Below are 19239 nucleotides of genomic sequence, written 5' to 3'. Positions count from 1 at the left end.
GGGGCCATGTGTGACTTGTTGGCCGGCCCGGCCCTCCCAGCCTGCTGCCCATCCATCCTGGAGCCCTACTCTCCCACGCACATGGCCTCCTCCCTGGGGACTGCTGGGGCCCTCCCTGTGCTCTGCAGCTGGTGGCTGTGAGCCCGGCTGACCCTTCTGAGACGGGCCAGCTCTGGCTGTTCCTCGCCTCCCTGGCAGAGCCCCCGCTCGGCTCTGTCCGCCTCGGTGGCCGCGGGCAGGGGCAGCTCTGCGGGCAGGGGCAGCTCTGCGGGCAGGGGCAGCTCTGCGGGCAGGGGCAGCTCTGCGGGCAGGGGCAGCTCTGCGGGCAGGGGCAGCGCTGCGGGCAGGGGCAGCTCTGCGGGCGGAACCACCGTGGGGCAGGAAGGCTCGCAGGGAGCCAGCCGCTGCCCGTGACGGAGCTGCGGAGCCCCGTCCTGTTGTTTTAAGGAGATGAAAGCAGCACAGTTCCATGCGGTGCGGGGGTGGCTCCGGGCCGCCGCTCCCCGCCGCGCTCCCCCCGCCGCAGAACAGGCCTCTGCTTTCAGCCGCCCGGGCCCTGCCGGAGGAATTTGCTCCCGGGCCAGCCCCCGCCGGCTGCCGGCAGGGGAAATGTCGGAGCCGCGGCCGCGTTCCTCGCATAGCTGCTGCGCGGCGCTGACCGCAGGGACGGGGCCAGCCCGGCACAGCCGCCCTGGGCCCTGCCTCCTCCCCGCCGCTGTCCCCAGCAATGGGCTGGGGCAGAAGCTGCAGATCGGAACCACGCATCTGGCTGAGCTGTGAGAGCTGCAGGCCTCCCTCCCTTGGCTCTTGTGCCACGTCCTTGTTCTGTGCCCCAAGTGCCTCCTGCCCCAGCTCTGCTGGGGCTCTGTCCCCTCCTTGCCAGCCAAGACAGCCCCACCTCTGCTGTCCGTGGTGGGATCTCTGCTCAGTAACATTTGCATTGCATGGGGGGAAACAGCACTTCACCCCATCCCTGCTGCACCAGAGTGGCCCTTCTGTCCCCTCTGGTGCCATTGGGTTGCTCCAGGCCAGAGCGGCCATGCTTGGGCTGCTGATGGCCTCTTCCTCACCCACACAGGATTCTCCCAGAAGGACTAGGACTGTCTTTAGCCCTGCACTGGCTTAGGGTGGTGCAGGCAGCTGCTGGAGTATTCCACATGGATATTGGAAGTGGGTACAGAGGATGGAGGTCAGCTCCCATGCTGCTGGAGCATGTTGGCCAGCCCTGAGGCCTGAGCCACTGTGCCTCCTGGTCCTGCTAGGTTCCTTGTCCCACCCCAGAGAAGAGCCAGCAGTCATTGGGGAAATAGAACTGGCAACTTTATAGAGAAAATAAAATTATAACTAAGAGATGGGTGTGGAGGCCACTGCCAGGCAGATGGAGGCAGTCTGGAGGCAGTGCTGCCAGGGCAGGGGCAGCCACACCAGCCCCTGGGGACAAGGGGATCTATGGGCACAGCCAGGGCTGAGCAAGGCTGTGACTTCCTGTGTGGGTGGTGGGTGCTGGGCCCTGAGGAAGGTTGTGGGGGTGAGAGGAACCAGGGCAGAATGGGAGGTGGAGGTGGAGTGTAGCTAGGACGGCAGGGACTGAGACCAGAGGGAGATAGAGTGGGGGTACAGGACCTCCCAGACCATACCCACAAACACAGCCCAGGGGACAAGGGCACAGAATCTTCTGGCCAGTGGTTGGGATGCTTACCCCAGGCTGGGAGGTGCTGCTGTGTAGTGCCTTCAACACCATCTCCCAAAGTGGGAAGAGCAGCTGGTGACAGCGAGTCCTGGGCAGTGCCCAGCAGAGTATGGCACCAGCAGTGCCATGCATGAGGCCTCCTCACTGGCCCCCAGCAGCTTCTTCTACCTGTGCAGGGTGAGGTAGGGAGATGCCCTACGAAATCTGGTTGTTGAGCTGACCTGGGTACCGCTCAAACCGTCTGTTGGCCTCCTCACTGAGCGCATCGCCTGCATGGGCAGAGGGCAAGAGGCATCAGCTCTGATGCTGCATGTCACCTGCCCTGCCAGCACCTCAGCTCCCACCACAGCCACCCCCACACCTCATGCCCCTGCTCCCTGGCACCATCCCAGACATCTAGCCCTCCAGCCTCCTTGCTGCTCTCCTCCTGGGGCAACCCTGCCTGCTCACACCCTGCCTCCAGGTACCCTCTCCCTCCATGCCACATCCCAGGGTAGTTACCAATGTGGCAGCTGTGCACCCAGATGCGATGTCCATCGTACTTGCAGTTGCATTTCATGGCGTTGTTGGTGAAATCACTCTCTGCCACCTCGAAGTTTGGGTTGATCACGACCTGTGGGGCACTGGCAGTGAGGATCACAGGCCCCTGCCCCACATCTGGCAGTGCTAGCTTCTCAGCCTCAGCAGAGCTGCTGCCTGCAATACAGTCCCCAGCACACCAATCCCAGCAGGACTTTTCCCCCCAGCTGCAGAAGGATGTCCTGGATGGCTGAGGAGCCAGTGGCTGTCACTGTGATGGGTGGCCCTGGGATTGTGGGACAGTGTGGCTCAAAGCAATTAACCCTGGACTGAAGTGTGCCCAAGCACACAAGCCCTCCACATCTCCAGGCAGGAGGACAGGCACCATCCCTCACCAGCATCCTGCTTCCCAGACCCACCATGCTCCAGCTTGCCCAGAGGAGCCAGGGCCTGGGGTGCAGGGGCAGACAGTGGTGAGGTGTAGGGGCAGAGAATGGGGGTGCACAGGGGAGGGCTGCAAGAGGGTCTGGGGACAACTGGGCTGCAGCACCTGCAGGATGTAGTTGCCTGGCTTGACATCCGTAATGTCGATCCACTGGCAGTCGATGTCATGCCGGTACAGGTCCCAGCAGCCCACAGTGATGCCCTGCTCCCCAAAGTTGGCACACTCATACCGCTTGGCCACACCTGTGGGTATGAAGAGTGGCTTGTCCCTGTGCAGCCCCTGCCTAGACTGGTCCCACGTGATGGCCAGGGATGGGCAGCCCCACAGCAGGGACACAGGCAGGGACAGTGCTGCAGAGCTCCATGGTGCCCACTCACCTTCCTCACACTCGGTGTCCTCAAGGCAGAAGCTGGCCTTGTGTCCCTCTGCCACCTTGGTGCCGTTGGGGGTCAGGATGTCATAGTGGGTGAAAATGTCCATGCTGTGGTAGTGCCTGCAAGAGGGAGCCCACAGCACCCAGCTGCACCAGTGCCTGAGTGCTGGAAGACTCACGGAGCACATGGGGGACTCACCCTACTCTGCAGCAGCCACCATCACCCCCAGACCCCCACTACTGTCTGCCCAGCCCCTTGCTGTGGGGAAGGTCCTCACAACCTGCTGTACAGAGGCCACCGTGCCACAAGGTCAGGCAGAGCTTGGACCTGCCTTGTGAGGGGACACGGCTTTAGGAGGGAGCTCAGCTGCAGGGCACAGCACTGTGCCAAGCCAAAGCGGGCAAAATTGGACCCAGGGCAGCAAAAAGTGCCCCACCTGGTGTCACACTCTGCTGACGTCACCCTCACCCATCCTGTGGCAGCAGCACAGTCACCCTCTCCCCACCCCGACCCCTGCCTGCAGGCCTTTGCCCGCCCGTGCGGCGCACGCACCGGTGGCACTCGTGCCAGACCCAGGAGTGGCGGCCAGCCTTGGGGCGGAAGTCGGCGCGGCCGTTGTTGTGGATCTGGGAGGAGAAGCGCAGCAGGCGGCGGTGCCCGTAGGGCCAGTTGGCCAGGCGTGCCGAGCTGGCGAGGCAGTTCTCCTCGGCGGCACAGTACAGCATGTGCAGGGGCCGGTCCTCGATGTACGCCGTCTCCTGCACCAGCGAGGCGTGCAGCAGCAGGTCGGAGGCAGCTGGAGAGCAGGTGGCTGCTCAGGGACGGATGGTTCCCCCCTGCCGGCCGCCTCACTGTCCCCAGCAGGTAGGCAGGGATGAACCAGCCAGGGGAACGTGCACCCTCCCCGTCAGCTGGGCACAGGCTGAGCCTGCAGCCCCATCATCTGCAAACACCACTGCTCACAGCACCGTGCTCACGGTCCCCTGATCTGCAGCCCCCGGCCCCACAGCACCAGCACCCACAGACCCCATTGCCCACAGTCCCCACCACCCGCAGCCCTCGTGGCTGCTCACTCTCAGAGCAGATGACACCAGCAGCAAAGCGTGTGCCCGTGTTCCTGCAGCTCAGGCTGGTGCCATGGTGCTGGCAGTGACTCAGGGACATCTCATGGCCGGCACACTTCACCCCACTCAGCACCATTTCCGTCACGTTACTGGCATCCCAGTACCACGTCTCCTGGGGAGGGGGTGAGACAGGTTGGGTGGCAGGGCTGGCTATTGTGGGTGCCACACTGCCACACAGCCAGACTGAGCTAGCCACTCTGTGCCACAGCACAGCCCTGCCCACATAACCAGTCTGCCCACACATCCCATCCCGTGGCACAGAGAGGCCACATCCCTTTGCCTCCATACAGCCTCACAGCCATACAATGCCTGTGCTCTCCAGGGTGTCACTGGGCCCTCCCCACCAGCACCTACCGTCACTGCATGCAGGGAGTAGCCCAGGCCCAGCTGGCGGCAGGCCACCATCGCCTCCTTGGTGGTCCAGCCATCGCTGCACACTGTGCCCCACTTACTGCCTTGCTTCACCTCCACACGGCCCTCGAACATCGTCCTCCCGCCAGCCAGGCGGATCTGTGGGGAAGCCCTGGCACCATCAGCCGGTGCCCTGTGCCTGTCCATGTTTCTACCCCATCCTGTCCCCATCCCGGTCGCCATGGAGCTGTGGTGGTGGCGGCTCGCTGCCCTGGCCAAGCTGGCATTGGCACCTACTTGTAAGCCGTGGTTAGCGAATCCCAGACCCAGCTGGCGACAGGCCACCATCGCCTCGAGCGTACCCCAGCCTTCACCGCAGACCAGGCCCCAGCGGGGCTGGTCCCCGTCACCAGCCCCCAGCGCCACCTCGACCCGCCCCTCGAAGCGGCTCCGGCCCCCACTCAGCCGAATCTGCAGAGAGAGGCAGCAGCAGCAGCATCACAAGCAATGCCCACATAGCCAGGGCTGTGCGCTGGGGACCTTGGGGCACACAAGGAGGTGGCAGCCAGGACCCGAGTAGGGCACGGCACAGATATGATCAGCAGGGAACTCACCAAAAAGGCCAAGTTTTGGGCCAAGGAATTGCATGTGAGTTTGGGAGTTGTCTCACCAAAGCAGGGAAAAATGGTTCATTTTGAAATGGCATTTGCATTTCAGAAATGACAAATGCGAGAGGGTTAAATGTTATTAGAAAGCTCCAAGTGGATGAAATGACAGGCCAAAGCCAGCAGGAACACATGGTTCCATTTGCTCATCTCATCATCAGGAAAAAAAAAATCTCTCCTGGTTGGCCCATAGGGAATTTTTTTTTTTCCTGGTGCTTCTGGTGGAGATCTGGCATGGGCTGGCAGCAGGAAGCACAGCAGGAGCAGTAGCCCCATGCCCTCCCAACACCCAGAGCCACTGTGGCCTCCCTTCTACCCCTCTCCTCACAGGACAGCTTGGGACTCCCACACACAAAATCCCCAACCTCACAAGGTAGCCCTGGCCTCAGACCAGGGGGAAGTGTGTGGGCTGCAATGGGGTGCAGAGGAGGAGATGATGGACCACTCCACAGTGAGTGCCATGGGCCCTCCCCAGCACCCCACTCCAGCCAGCCCCATGGCACGCACCAGGGTCTCATAGCCCATGTAGGGGATGTTGCAGCGAACAGCGGCATCCTCTGTGTGCTTGCAGTCCTCCTGTGTGATGTTCTTGAAGGGGCAGCTCCAGAGGGACTTCTCAGTGCCCAGGCACTGCACTTCATTCAGGTGGATGGGTCCCGTCCCTGCCAGGGGAACAGCAGGACTCAGGGTTCAGTGACACAGGGATGGCCATGGCCATCCTGATCCCATGCCTGCCCTTGCTCCTCGGCATGCATCAGGAGAGCCCAGCATGCTGCTGGCCCCGCTCAACACCCTCAAGGTCAGCAGAGCCTTACACCCAGACAAATGCCTCTTCTACATGCCCAGGAGGGCAATTCTTGTCCCCCCCACATCCTCACCTTGGCCCATGCGTGCCCCAGTGAGGGCCTCCTTGGCACTGCCAAAGCCCAGCTCCCGGCACACCACACTGGCTGACAGCAGGTTCCAGCGGTCGTCACAGATGGTGCCCCACTCGCTGCTCTTGAGCACCTCCACGCGGCCCTCACCAACCTTGGCACCACCCTTCAGCCGGATTCGCTGCTGCAGGGGAGCAGGGTCAGTGTGTCTGTATAGCACAGCACATTGCAGCAGGACATCACACAGCACGGTGTGGCACAGCTCAGTGCAACACAGTAGGTGCTAGCTCTGACTGGCACACACAGGGGCTGTGCCAGGACAGGATCCCATCTCCATCTCCTGCTCTAGGAGTTGGTCACCCAGGGACTGACAGACCCGCTCTTGGTTTCAGCCTGTGGCACAGAGCCCTGCAGTGGGGCAGTGGCCAGTCATGGGACACCGCAGGGCTCGTCCCCATCTCCGCAGGGCTCACCTGGCCCTGCTGCTGCTGGCGCTGTTTCTTCTTGTGGCCATTGGCAGTGGTGAAGAGAGGCCCAGGCACACAGCTGACGACGGCGGGCATGCCAGCCCTGCAGGCAGCCGAGGCGTTGCCCCGGTAGAACTCAAAGGCACACATGGAGAGGTGCACCTCAGTGCCCGTGCAGGACACCGAGTGCAGGCGGTAGTTGAGCTGCTGCCGCTCTGAGAACAGCCTGTCAGGAGAGAGGAGTCCTGAGACACAACCAGCCTGGCCAGCCTGCAGTGAGGGGTCGATGGCCAGCCTGCCTGTGGCTGCACTCCATACCCATGCCCCTGGCATCATCCCCTAGGGAGAGACACAGTGCCTGTGGGGTGCCCACCCGTCAGCAGCTGCCTGTTCCACATCCCCAGCAGCATGGGGACACGAACTTGGGTGGGACTGAGTGAGGCTCCTGGCACTCAGGCTCTCCACTGGAGCCATTTACCTCTTCCTGGGCCCTACGTCCTCCCTGTGCTTTTGTTTAGGCTGAGACTTGGAGACCAGCCTGGAAAACAGAAAACAACCGTCAAGGAGCCCAGGGTCTCAGGCTGACTCTTCTGCCAGCTGTGGTGACACTGGGAGCACAGCCCAGCCCAGCTTCCACTGGAGACTGAACTGGGTACTTGGCCCCTAAAAGACACTCATGCATGTCTCTTTCATGCCACACGTGTTCAAGAAGCATCATCCGCTTCCAGCAGTGACACAGCTGCCTACAGCAGTGATGCAATTTCCTGCCCACATTCCACCAGGAAATGATGCTGGATGCAGCAACATCCCATGCTGCCTTGTCACACAGCAGAAGATCAAACACCACGGGCAACGATTTGATCTCGCAAGTACAAGTGAGGTGTGCTCATGCCCTCATCCAGACACCGTCACTGTGCCACACTCTGAGGGAAGCAGAATGCCCAGCAAGCACAGCACCAAGCAACCAGCACAGCCAATGGGTGTCCTCCCCAGTGCCACAAGGCACAGTGGGCTCACTGCAGGTTGGCAAGGCTTCCCTGATGTAGGTATAGTCCCAACATGCTTGCTCAGGGAGGAAGATGCCAAGGAGGGCCAAAACCCCAGAGACCACAAGGAATGGGGAGCAGAGTACCACAAAATAGGGCAGGGGACTGACACCCCCAATGGGACACAGTACAACCAAGCATGGCAACTGACTGCTGGCCAGTGGCAGGTCCATGTCAGCCCACACAGCCCAGTGAGCCCCAGGGTACAGCATAGGGCTGCCAGGAGCCAGGATTCAATTGGCTGGAGGACATCAACACCCTTCACACCGTGAAACCACATCTCCATCCTGCACCCAATTCTGGGTCCCCACTACAAGAAGTACATGAGCCAAGTGCTGCAAGCCCTGGGGAAAGCCATCAAGAGTCAGGGCTGGAGGAGAGATGAACACAATGCTCCTCCAGCCTGGGGCTGAGGTGGCTTTGAGGGCTCTGTCAGCAGTCATCCTGCCCCTGCAAGTGGCTGTCAGGGAGCCAGAGTCCAGCTCTTTCAGCCATGGGAGGGGAGAGTGCAAGAGAAACCAGGTGCCAGTGGCAACACAATGTTCAGCTTGGTGTGAGAAAAGCTTTTTCCCTGTGAGGGCTGCGTAACATTGGAGCAGAGGCCACAAGGCTGTTGGTCTCCACCCCTGGAGGTTTCTAAAAGCCAACTGGATGAAGTCCTGGGCTGACCTACAGCTGGCCCTGCTCCACACAGGGGTTGGACCAGGACTCTGCCAGGTTCCTTCCAACCTGGATTAGCCTATGACCCCACGTATGACTGCAGCCATGCAGCCCCAGATTGATCAGCCCTGGCAAACCAGATCATGACTCCCAGGAGTCAACTCCTGCTCCAGACAGAGGGAAGGGAGCAGACCACAGCATCATGGCCTTCACAAAGCATCTCACTGAGTGCTGTGGGGGAACTATCCACTCGTTGGAAAGCAGCAGTCAGCACCAAACTGCACCAGTAGCAGCATGATGGAGGGAGCAGGAGCATTGGGTGGGGATCTGAGGAGACCCCACAAGCTGAGCCTATCTGGATTTCCATCACCAGGCTGCAGGAGCTGGCGAGGATGCCAGATGGGAACACAAAGCTGCAAAGTCTCACAATGAAGGGACTGTGATGTATCCACAGTATAGGGCATCTGCAGCATCAGGGAAGGAAGTAGAACCGTGGCCATGTGCTAGGGCAAAGCAATGTTCCATGGTGGCAGTGGGTTCACGTGAGAAGTGCCATGCCACAGCCCAGAGTGGTGCACTCAAATTCCCTGCACCTATCACCAAACCCAGCAGCAAGTTTCAGGGATGAAGGCAAAGGGAAGTCAGACTATCCCTTAGGACTGGCAGAGGCAGCAAGAGCAAGGGGGCAGAGGGTGCAAGAGATCCTAAGCAGATGCAGAGCTGGGGACAGGACCTGTCACACTATGCCCATCAGAGTGGTGCCCAAGACTGCTGAGAGAGTGCTCTCATGCCCACACCAGGTCACCCTGTCAGCCCAGCTTGCAGGGAATGGAGAGGTGCACAGCCTGTCCAGGTTCCCCACTGCTGCTTTCTGCAGAAAGCAGCCCATTCCCACAGCTCCCCCTCCACCGGGAGAGGCAGCTCAGCTCTGAGGCTGCTGGTCCCCATGGGGCTGCAGCACAGGACACCACAGCCCTCTCCACATTTCCCAGGGCATCCTGTCCATGGTGGGTTGGCTCTGCAGCCCCTGACCCTGGTGTCAGGGCTCCTGCCCAGTATGCAGGATGGGGACTGCTCTGCCCAGGACATCACCAGCCTCGGCGAAAGATTGTCTCTCTCGGTGGACGGGAGACCTCAACACAACAGGCAGGTCCCACCAAGGTGGGGCTTGTTCTGCCTGCCCAGCACAGCCCAGGCCCTCAGTCTGCTCCATCAGGATCCCATTGTGCCAGGATCTAATGGCAGAGGCCAGAGAGCCCAGCTATGCCGAGGGCACAGCAGATGGGGCACCCCAGCCCCTTACCTGCCACTTGGCCTCAGGCTCCGGCCCTTCATCCTGGCTGCACGCTTCAGCCGCCTGCAGGAGCAACACCGCAGCTGCCCAGTCAGGGGCACGTGCAGTGCTGGGCACCACACCTGGCGCCACACTGGGCACCAGCATGTTTGTGCCCACATTCTGCACCCTTCACTTGGGCCATGGAGCTGCTGGAACATCCCTGCCCAGCATAGCTGCAAACCTGCACTCCACATTGGAGGAAGATGTGGAGATGCACTATTGCCAGGTAGTACACACTGCCATCCTGGAGTGGACGTTGCAGTAATGCGTGGGTCAAGTGGGCAGCCATGGCCCCCAGCCACACCACTGCTTCTGGCTGTGCCATGCTCCTCCCAGCCACACTGTGTCTCCCCAGTCCAGCTCAGTGAACGCCCATATGGTCAGCTGGGACTGGGACTGCTGAGTGGCAGGGATGGGAGGGATGTTCCCAACAGCACGGGCCTCTCCTGACCTCCAGCACTGCCTCATGTCCTTGGCTCTGTCCCCAGTCCTGCCCCACCCCATGTCCCCAGCTCTGACAGCCTGGGTCTACAGTCTGTCTAGCAGCCTCACTTACTTGTAGAAGTTCCTGTTGACCTTCTTTTCAGCAGGGAAGCCCATCATGCCACAGACCACGCGGCTGTTCCGGCTGTCCCAGCCCTCATCGCAGATCTGTGCCCAGCCATCCTTGTAGCGCACCTCCACGATGCCCTCCGACACTGGCAGCTGCCGCCGGGCCCCGGACACCACCGGCCGCAGGCGCACCTCCTCCACATGGCTCTGCTCGCTCTGCAGGGCACAGGGCAGCCTGGCTTGCACCACAGCTTGCTGCCACGGGTCCCTGCTAGCCCCTGTTCAGGGATGCCCCGAGGGTGTGGGCACAGGGACAGCTGGGTCCTGCATCCCTGTAGGTCACTTGCAACGGCCCTGGGTGGCCAAGCACCTAATCCTAGAATGTGCAGCTAGTGCCCTACATCCCCATTTCCTGGGTGTACAGCCAGGAGAGCCAGCACTGCTGTTCCATCACCTCAGGATCCTGCATCCAGGAGGACAGTGTCCAGAACACCCCACACCCAGGAACCCACCCAGCACAAGACAGCAGCAGCTGGGATAATGAGCAAAGCCAGCAGGGCATGGTCCAAGCCCCACTTGCCTCACAGGAGCCCTGCCATCCCATGCTCAGATCTGTGCCATGCACCCACTCCCAAGCCACAGCCTGAACAGGGCCTTGTCCTCGATTGTGTCTGCTGTTGTGGGAAGCAGCAGCTCAGGAGACATGGGACAGGCCATGGCAGCACTGTGCTTCTGTGCAGGGATGATGGATGGGGACAGCCTGTGTGACAGGGCTAAGGGAAGGCACCCACAGCGTCCCCTGGGCCTGCACATGGCAGTCAGCCAGCGTGTGGTGGGGAAGCTGCCTCCTGACTCTTTGGGAGGACCATGCAGGGTCCTAGTGGCAGGTCTCTGGAATCCTGGGCAGCACTGGCTGCCTATTCTGGCCAGCAGCTTCCTCACCTCGATGACATTGGAGTCCTTGAAGCCTGGGATGCGCTCATCCTTGCAGACAACACCTGCATCTTCCTCATGACTGCAGTCACTGTTCCCCCAGCCCCGGTGTTTGCAGTCCCCAATGCTCTTCTCTCCTCCAGCACAATTCACATTGTCCAGCCAGATCCGTCCTGCCAGATACCAGGGCTGGGGCGAGGGGGGCCAAAACCATGCAGCACTCCCCAAGACCAGGGATAGTGACCATGGAGCACAGCCAGGACCAAGCAGGTGTGCAGCAGGTGTGTGGATGCTGGGCAGCGTGCAGCCCTCCCGCGGCACACAGCCAAAGCCAGTGAAATGCCAAGAGCAAAGCCCTGAGCAGGGGACCTGCAGATGAGGGGTTTCCACCTGCCCAAGGGGCTGCTCTGCCAGACACAACATGTGCCCTGGACCCACACAGCATCTCACCTACAACACAGCCTGCTGCACCTCTCAGCATACACCTGCACCAGCCCAGAGCTGCAGCCACCCCACACCACCCAGGGCCACCTGCAGTCCCACAGCTGTAGCAAGTGCATGCCCACAGCCACTCCATGCTCTGGACACAGAAACACAGAGTACCTGCACACATGCACACAGGCACATGTGCACACAGGCACACATGCATGCCCACACACCCTGCCAGGCACTGGCCCTGCCTCCCACACCCCAGCACCCACTTCCAGTATATGCAAACCCGCTGCAGGATGCTCGGCACCCCACAGCAGCAGCTGGGCAGCCCCAGCCCAGCTGGCCCCAGCCCGCACAGCACAGGGCGGCTGTGCCCAGCACCCCTCTCTTACCCACGCCTTTGCCATACTTGGCGCTGTGGGCCCAGCCCACGGCGGCCACGAAGCCGAGGTGCCGGCAGAGCACGTGCGCGTTGGCCAGCGTGAAGTCGTCATCGCAGATGGTGCCCCACTCGTCGTTGTAGAAGACCTCCACACGGCCCTCGTTGTGCTTGCGTGGGTAACCGGCCAGGCGAAACTTTAGCTGGGGTCCTGGGTTGGGTGTGGGGCCCGGTGGGGTGGGCTGGGCACTGTCTGCCCACAGCCACAGGAGGCTGCTCAGCAGCACCAGCAGCTCCTGCCATGCCCACGTGCCACAGCTTCCCATGGCAGCTTGGCCCTACAAGGGCAGAAAGGGTGAGGCTGTGTGGGATACATGAGCTGTGCCAAAACCTCAGCCCTGTGCTGGTTAAACCCCTGCTCACACGCAGCCCCATCCAGCACCGGCATCCCAGCACCAGCCAGAGCCAGTCCACTCCTGCTGCCTGCCCTGTGCCGTCCACTCGCAGCCCCTTGCATCGGTCCTGGACCCCCAGGGCTGCTGTCAGCTGTCCAGTACCTTCCCAGCTCCTCACACCCCTCACGAACAGCCACTACCAACGTCCCACCACACCACGTCACTCCCACGCAAAGGGGCAGCATCGCAGCCAAAGGGTGTGCATCACCCAAGGAAAGCCAGATGGGCAGGAGGGGCATCAGTTGCACAAGCTGGAACAGGACCAGGGCCCAGGGAAAGCCCAGTTGGACCAGCCAGGAGTCTGATCCACCAGGAACTGTGTAACAGCACTGCTATGAGGAGCTGCCAGCCCAAGAGCTAGGCAGCCAGAGCCTCCCACATTCCTCCAGCCCTCCACTAACATCTGTGGCTCCGGAAAATAGTCGGGAATGCAGTGTTCCTGCACCAGCCTCATCGGTAAACAACGGTGAAAACCCTTCTCTGTGAAGCCCTTCCCTATCCTCAGGGACCCCTTTAACCCCTGAGGTGCCACTTCAGCCCAGGAACTGCCTGTCCGTATGGGTAGCGTCAGACCTGCTCCAGACATGGCTTTGAGGGCAAAGCTCTTATGCCCTGCACCCACCTGCCCACCACCACTGCAGCCTCATGCCACCCTTCCAGACAGTTCCACAGGTGGGAAAGCACACCCCAAACCTGAGAGCCCTCCAGGCAGGTTCACCAGAACCATATCCCTGCACCCCACATTCCTCACCCCGAGAGCAGCTCCTGCACCTGTGCAGCTTATGCTTGTCTTGGACACTGGGAAAGAGCAGCAGGTTTGGCTCAGTCATGGGCAGGGCTGGTTTAGACCTCCAGTGCTCAGACACAAGCCCTGCACAGGCTCCCAATGCAGGCTGCACCACAGAGACCCCATAATAGATCCTCCCCATGGTACCAATGCACTTCCCTGACAGCCTCCATCCCTGCTTTCCCCCAGCTCACTGACTGCTCACCAGTGTGGTGCAACCAAAGAGGGTATGAGGGCATCCTTGGGAACCATGGGTGCTCTTCAGGCTCCCCATTCCCTGGACTAAGGCCTGTCCCATGTTGTCCTGTTGTTTTCATCCCCTCAGTACCTGTGGGCTGATGGCAAGGTCCCTGCACCAGCTTTAGGCAGAAGGTCCTCACAGAGTGAAGGGGCCATGGAGTACCCCCTCTGAAAGTGTAGCCTCTCTGCAGCTTCACCATCTGCCTGGCCACCAGCACACAGATGGTAGCTGCTGTGGGTAACCCCCACCAGCATCCAGGGCAGGATGTTCACACAGGTTCCATTAGCAGGAATCAGATGACAGAGACCAAGACACCACTCCAACCTTTGGGAACACCTCCTAGACTCAAGGCAAGGATTAACCATGAAACCAGGATGGTGCCCCTTTACCATGCTCATTGCACCAACAAAAGCCCCTGAAGGGGCCCAGTTCTGCTGCCTGTCTTTCCCCTGGGCATGTGCCACACTGGAGCTGCCTCCAAGAGCATCAAGTCCCTGGGGATAAGCATCTAGTGCCTTCAAGGATGCTCAAGAGAGGGCAAGGAGTAACAAGGACCAATAACACTGGTCCATGACAGTGCAAGACATCTTGATGGGACATGCACCGGCTCCCTTATGGCAATCACAACAGTGTGGTCCAGCTCTCTCCTCTGTCCCAGTCTGAGGCACAAGGGACACCGTGTGCTGATGGAGACCCAGCAGCAGACAGGAACATGACAGACTCAGGGCAGCCCACAAGCCCTGGGGTTGGTGTGAGCTGGCTCTGCACTCCCCACGCTTTGGCTGCCTGCTTTGGCACTGCCAGAGCACAACAAAGCCCAGCAGGAAGCTGTTTGTAGGCAGCAGTGAAAGGCTTTGCTGAACCTTTTAATCATCATGTTGTGGCAGAAGAAAGAGGAAGGTGGGCACAAAGGACCACCCTAGCCCTGCCAGCAGCTCAGGAAAGGGATTCTCTGGTCTGGCCATGGTAGGAATGCTCCATCTCCACTCTGCCTGGGAACACTTCTCATTCCATCCATCAGTCACCACAGGAACACCCCCTGTGCAAATGAAGCTCTCTATATATCTTCAGAGCTCCACTGTGTACCACACACAAATGTGGCACTCTCAGTGCTAACATCACCAGACATGGAGAGCTACAAGTGTGTGAGACCAAAGCTTCGCCAGCTCTTGCCCCATGAATGAGCAAGACAACCTCTGCTGATGTGGGCAGCCAGCAGCTCCAGGCAGGCTTACAGCACAACACTAAGGAACAGCAGCACAATTAATGCCAATCTCCAGAGCTCTGCAGAAATAGCTCGTGTCAGAAAGCTGGTGTGGCCTTTCATGAGATCACAGGTTTGGGTAATTGGAGTAACTGTGTGGATATAACAGGCTGAGACTGGAAGGCATTAGATCCATCTGGCACCACCTTTTAATGAATAACCAGCCCTCAACAAAATCAGTGCACCTTCTACTAAGGGGATTAAAAATGGTCACCTGCTGGAATTAAAATGTGGTTACAATGGGGAAGTCACCATTTGTTGGGCTTTCTGGTGAGGATCACATGCTTTTCAAAGCAAAGTCGTGTCTGGAGGAGTAAAAAAGTCCTCTCTTGGTACAGTCTGCAAAGAGACAAATAGGCAGGAGCATGCAGATCTGGACATCATCATGTAGCCTGTATGCTTGACTGTGAGGAACATTTAAGTCCATGCATTCAGGAACAAAGCATGTAGGACCAAAGACCATATGGCACTTCAGAAAGTTCTTGGGCTTTTCATGGCAAAGCATTCCATCCCAACATACCCCAGTGCCCATGGAGTCCCAGCAGTGTGACCAGGATCTGGTATGCTCAATCTGAACAGGATCACCAAAATCACTGGTGTTAGGGAGACTTCCTGGATGACAGGTCCCAGCCTCACCTCACAGTGACAAGGGGAAGCCCCACATGTGCCCATGGTCTCATAGCCCTGCCAGACTCCCACATACAGCTGGGCACAGAAAAGCTGATGCTGGGTGGGCCTCCACATCTTGACACCACAGTGGTCAGTTTGAGAGCCGCCCAGCTGCATAAGGCCAGGCCAAAGATCCCTCAGTCCAGGACCCCAACCCCTACAGCAGCGGCAGGAAGTGCCTGGGACAGGACAGGGATGTCCTGCTGCAGCCCAGCTCTGGCACCCCCAGCTCAGCCACCTAAGCCTCTGTACTCAAAAGCCCACTGTGGATCTCTCCTCCTTACAATCCTTCAACTGCTCAAATTTCTGTCATCCATTTCTGCATTAACCTCAGCTCACTGCCACCTTTGGCACTCTTCTCACGGGTCAAAGCTTTCCTCTGCTATGGCTCCAGCATCCCTTGTCCCCACTGTGGTTCCTCTGCCCTCACAGCCTAGCCTGTTCTCAGCTCCTGCCACTCATCTCTGCACTCCCTGGTGAAAGCTCTGCTGATGGCTGCCTGGGCCAACAGCTGCCCGTGTGAGCTCCCTGGGACATGGCATAAGCCATTTCCCCGTTCCTGCGCCATGTCCTTCTTGGCATGTGCTCCAAGTCCACACGCAGGAAGATCAGGCTAACAGGGCTTTCATTGTCCAGGTCTCTTTTTCCACTTTCTGAAATGCAAGTCATGAAGTTGCTCTTCTCCAGCCTTGTGACACTGCCCAAGCTCCCCACGACACTGCCAAGCTTTGCTCTGGATCCTGCCAGCCACTCCAGGTCAGGGAGCTCAAGCTCACCCCCAGCCCCAGCAGGAATGGCAGATGGGGTTGATCTGGGCACAGCATCTCCCAGTTCCAGCCTTTCCCTCCAGCCCTGACATAGTTTCATGGGATGCTGTCCTGCCAGCTGGCACAGCAGAAGGGCATAAGATCAGTGCCATAGCTGAGGCTCTTTGGTCCCTGCACCATGGAGGGACTCCATCACCCAGCACAAGAGACCCAAGGGGCATTTCCCATCTCCTCCCCATCTTGGCCAGGGGAAGGTCCACCCATCTGCCCAGCTTCCACAGACTATTCCTGCTGGGAACAAGGGTCCCTAAGGGTGACAACTCCCAACCCCACTGGCAGAAGGGACAGCTGGTAACACCACCAGCACATCAGGAGACTGTGAACACTGGTGCTTCCAGAGAATCAGGAACCTGGAGGAGCCATGCACATCCCCTGAATGGGTAGAAGACAGAGGTGCAGACAGCCTGAGCATGGCCAGCCAGCATGTGGAGGGGCAGGGGACTGGGAATCACCTGGCACAGGGATGGTGTGTCTAGGCATGTCCCCTGGCTGCTTCCACTGCATGTCTTGGACAGGAGCCAAGCACAGTCCTGCTCCAGCCAGAGACAGGCTCCTCTTGGACAGGGGCTCCTGACAGAGCTGCCAGCCAGCCCATGCCATGCCGTGCCGTGCCGTGCTGAACGTGCCTGTCCCAGCACACGAGTGGCTCACACGGTAGCAAGTGGAAAGGGCTCTGAGGATGGGCTGGCCCAGAGCAAATGCTGGGCCCGGGAGCTGGAGAGCAGCCCAGGTCCTCACCACTGCCCAGGAAACCTCAGGAATGTCGCAGCAGGGTGTGCACAGGGCCCCGAGCCACCTCCCAGCCCACAGATGGTTGTTGGTGGGATGTCCCAGAACCCTGAAGGGCTTCCCACACCCCCTGACCTCAGTGCTGCCGAGACCAGCATGGGTACAGGGTCCTCCTGGGGCAGCGGGCAGGCTCTGTGCAGCAGCAGGAGCCATGGCACCGTTTGTATTGCTTCCACACCAGCCCCACAGGCTCTGCCTGTTCTAGTGGAAGACACAGGCTTCTGTGCCTCAGGACAGAACCCCCCAGGCAGGGCCTGCAGTCCTCCTGGCCAGGCACTGCCTCCACTATTGCTTCACTGCCCCCAACTGTGCCCTGCAGAGGATCTCAGCTGTGCCAATGAGAGGTGCCCAGAGCCCAGAAGGGCTGCTGGCTCCCAAGGGCTGTTAGAGCTTATGTGCTCTTTGGCACTCACCAAGTACACAGAGGGACTACCCCAGCAAAACCCCAGAGAAAAGCAAATGAATCTCAGGAAGGAGCAGGTCCTGAGGAACAGGCAACCCCAGCATGTCAGTGTTTGTTCAGCCAAGCATGGGGCACCCCTGCAGCATGGGGACAGCCTCCCTGACTGCAGCAGTCAGCGAGGGCCAGATCATGCCTGGCTATGCACAGGAACACATTCCCTCAGCAGTGGCCTTAGACATGAAAAGGGATACAGAGCAACCCAGGCACTAACAACCAAGAGGACTCAGAAGAGCAGCACAAGCAACTGAAAACCTGGGAAAGCTGCCAGCAGAAGGAGGAAGAAGCTCCCTCTGTTTATCTTTCCTTGGAAAGGTTAAGGGGTGATACAGTCACACTCTGCCCACACCAGGCCATCCCTGAGAGAATGGGGTCACATCCCCAGCACTCAGAGTAGGAGAAGGTCTGGTGGGTCCCATGGCTCCAAGCACTGGGTTCCATCCCCTCCTTCTCCCCCAGGGGCCCAGCACACACAGCCCAGCACTGGGCCTTTCGCAATCCCCGCTGCCTGGATGGGTTTACTTCACTCCTCCTGCTTCCCAGCAGTCCTGGTGTGCTGGGAGTATGTGACCACGAGCTGGGGGAGCCCTGACATCCCCACCCCACTCAGGCCAGGACCAGCTGGCTCTCTGCCTGCAGGAACCCTGCAAGATTTAAGCTCTGGCACAAGCACAGACAAGGTCTGGTGGGCAGCACATCTCCACAGATGAACTGGTCCCAGAAGCACCAAAGAGCAGCCCAGGGCCACCACTTGACTGTCCTGACAGGCTCGGTGACATCTCGCAACACCACCCACCTCCCACTGCCTGGTAGCCCACTGTACCTCACTGCCCAGAAGGCAGGGTGCTAACCCATGGGCGTCTCACTGCATGCCCCCACCCTGGGCAGTGACAAGGAGAGTGCTGTGGATAGCACATTCCTGTTCCAGGGGCTGTCCGGAGTGTCAGCTGGGACAGAGCATCTCCTTTTCCCTGATGCCCCTCTGTCCTGTTGTCAGTCTGTAAGCCAGGGCAGATCACAGCACAGCCCTTGGCAGTTGCTAACGCTACCCAGCTTCCCCAGGACAAAGCCAGGTCCCTAGCTCTGCGAGGGCTTGCCAGCTCCACTCCGGGCTCCCCTGGGCTCTGGGGGTAGCCCTGAGAGGAACCAACTGCAGGCGGGAGCGAAAGCCCCCGCAGGAATGTGCAGACACTGCAGCCACCAGCGACACCCCCCAGGCAGCCACGGCGGGTCTGGGGGGGGGCAGCCAGCGCGGAGAACAGAGGCAGCCTGCTTGGAGCTACCCGGCGCATCCTATGCACCCACAGCCTCCCACCCCGCGCACTGGGGCACAGCTGAGAGCACCGCACGACTCCGAGCCGCTGTCAGGACAGAGCAAGCCTCTGCAACGGGCAGCGGGCACGGCTCAGCGGCCGCGGGGAGCCGGGACCGTGCGGCCAGCACTCCACCGCCGCCCCACAGACCCCTGAGAACCGCCGGGCTTCGGAGCAGGGCAAACAACACCCGGCACACGCACCCGGCCCTCGCCTGGCGCGGCCCCGCGACGGCGGCTGCACAACCCCGCACCGAGCCATCAGCCTCCGCACTCGGCTCTGTTCGGTCCCGCTCCGCACCGCATGCCCCGAGGCATCCCGCGGCCCCGGCGGCCTCCCTCCGCGCCCCCGACGCTCCCGGACAGGCTGCACGGGTGCCGGGCACGGCTCGGCCCACCCAGCCCCGCCGCCCCGGTTCGGGGCCGGTCCGAGCGGCGCTCCCCGCCGCCTTCGGGCCGGTCCTGCTCGCCTACCCTGGGCGGTACCTCTTGTCCCCACGGGGTGCACGGCTCCGACAGCGCCAGGCGAGAGCGTCCAGCCGAGTGCCGATGGGGCCGAGCTGTGCTGTGCCGCCCCTCTCCTCCCT

The 19239-nt window shown here is 60.4% G+C and overlaps 1 protein-coding gene across 3 annotated transcripts; it reads right to left on the bottom strand.

Annotated features, from left to right (window-relative positions):
• Positions 1–1298: 1298 nt before the first annotated feature.
• Positions 1299–19200, bottom strand: LOXL3 (lysyl oxidase like 3). 3 transcript variants are annotated; one of them, XM_068137522.1, is made up of 16 exons: positions 19127–19200; positions 11862–12186; positions 11047–11210; positions 10109–10320; positions 9520–9573; positions 6989–7048; positions 6517–6736; positions 6047–6227; positions 5676–5830; positions 4507–4662; positions 4102–4264; positions 3581–3824; positions 3032–3147; positions 2760–2896; positions 2192–2303; positions 1299–1959 (listed from the first exon to the last, which is right to left on the bottom strand). In XM_068137522.1, the coding sequence occupies exons 2-16, from the start codon at positions 12172–12174 to the stop codon at positions 1886–1888; spliced, it is 2361 nt and encodes a 786-aa protein (XP_067993623.1). In that variant the 5' UTR covers positions 12175–12186; positions 19127–19200; the 3' UTR covers positions 1299–1885. The 3 variants fall into 3 exon arrangements, with proteins under 3 accessions (XP_067993623.1, XP_067993624.1, XP_067993625.1); XM_068137523.1 differs by lacking the exons at positions 4507–4662; positions 9520–9573 and adding an exon at positions 4801–4974; XM_068137524.1 differs by lacking the exons at positions 4507–4662; positions 6989–7048; positions 9520–9573 and adding an exon at positions 4801–4974.
• Between the last annotated feature and the right edge of the window lie 39 nt (positions 19201–19239).

This window comes from Melanerpes formicivorus, unplaced genomic scaffold, assembly GCF_026170545.1.
Source record: "Melanerpes formicivorus ecotype bairdi unplaced genomic scaffold, bMelFor1.0.p_v2 SCAF_4, whole genome shotgun sequence".
Classification (NCBI taxonomy): Eukaryota; Metazoa; Chordata; class Aves; order Piciformes; family Picidae; genus Melanerpes; species Melanerpes formicivorus.
The sequence above is the reverse complement of the archived record's forward strand: the minus strand, read 5'-3'. Positions and strand labels throughout refer to the sequence as shown.

Bases quoted from the DNA above. Each gene is read 5' to 3' on its own strand.
- LOXL3 (XM_068137522.1), bottom strand. From the start codon at position 12,174: ATGGGAAGCTGTGGCACGTGGGCATGGCAGGAGCTGCTGGTGCTGCTG. The intron at 4,265-4,506 runs GTAGGTGCTGGT...CCCCCTCCCCAG, and splicing joins ACTCCCTGCATGCAGTGACG to GAGACGTGGTACTGGGATGC. The intron at 1,960-2,191 runs GTAACTACCCTG...CTGCCCATGCAG, and splicing joins GGTGCACAGCTGCCACATTG to GCGATGCGCTCAGTGAGGAG.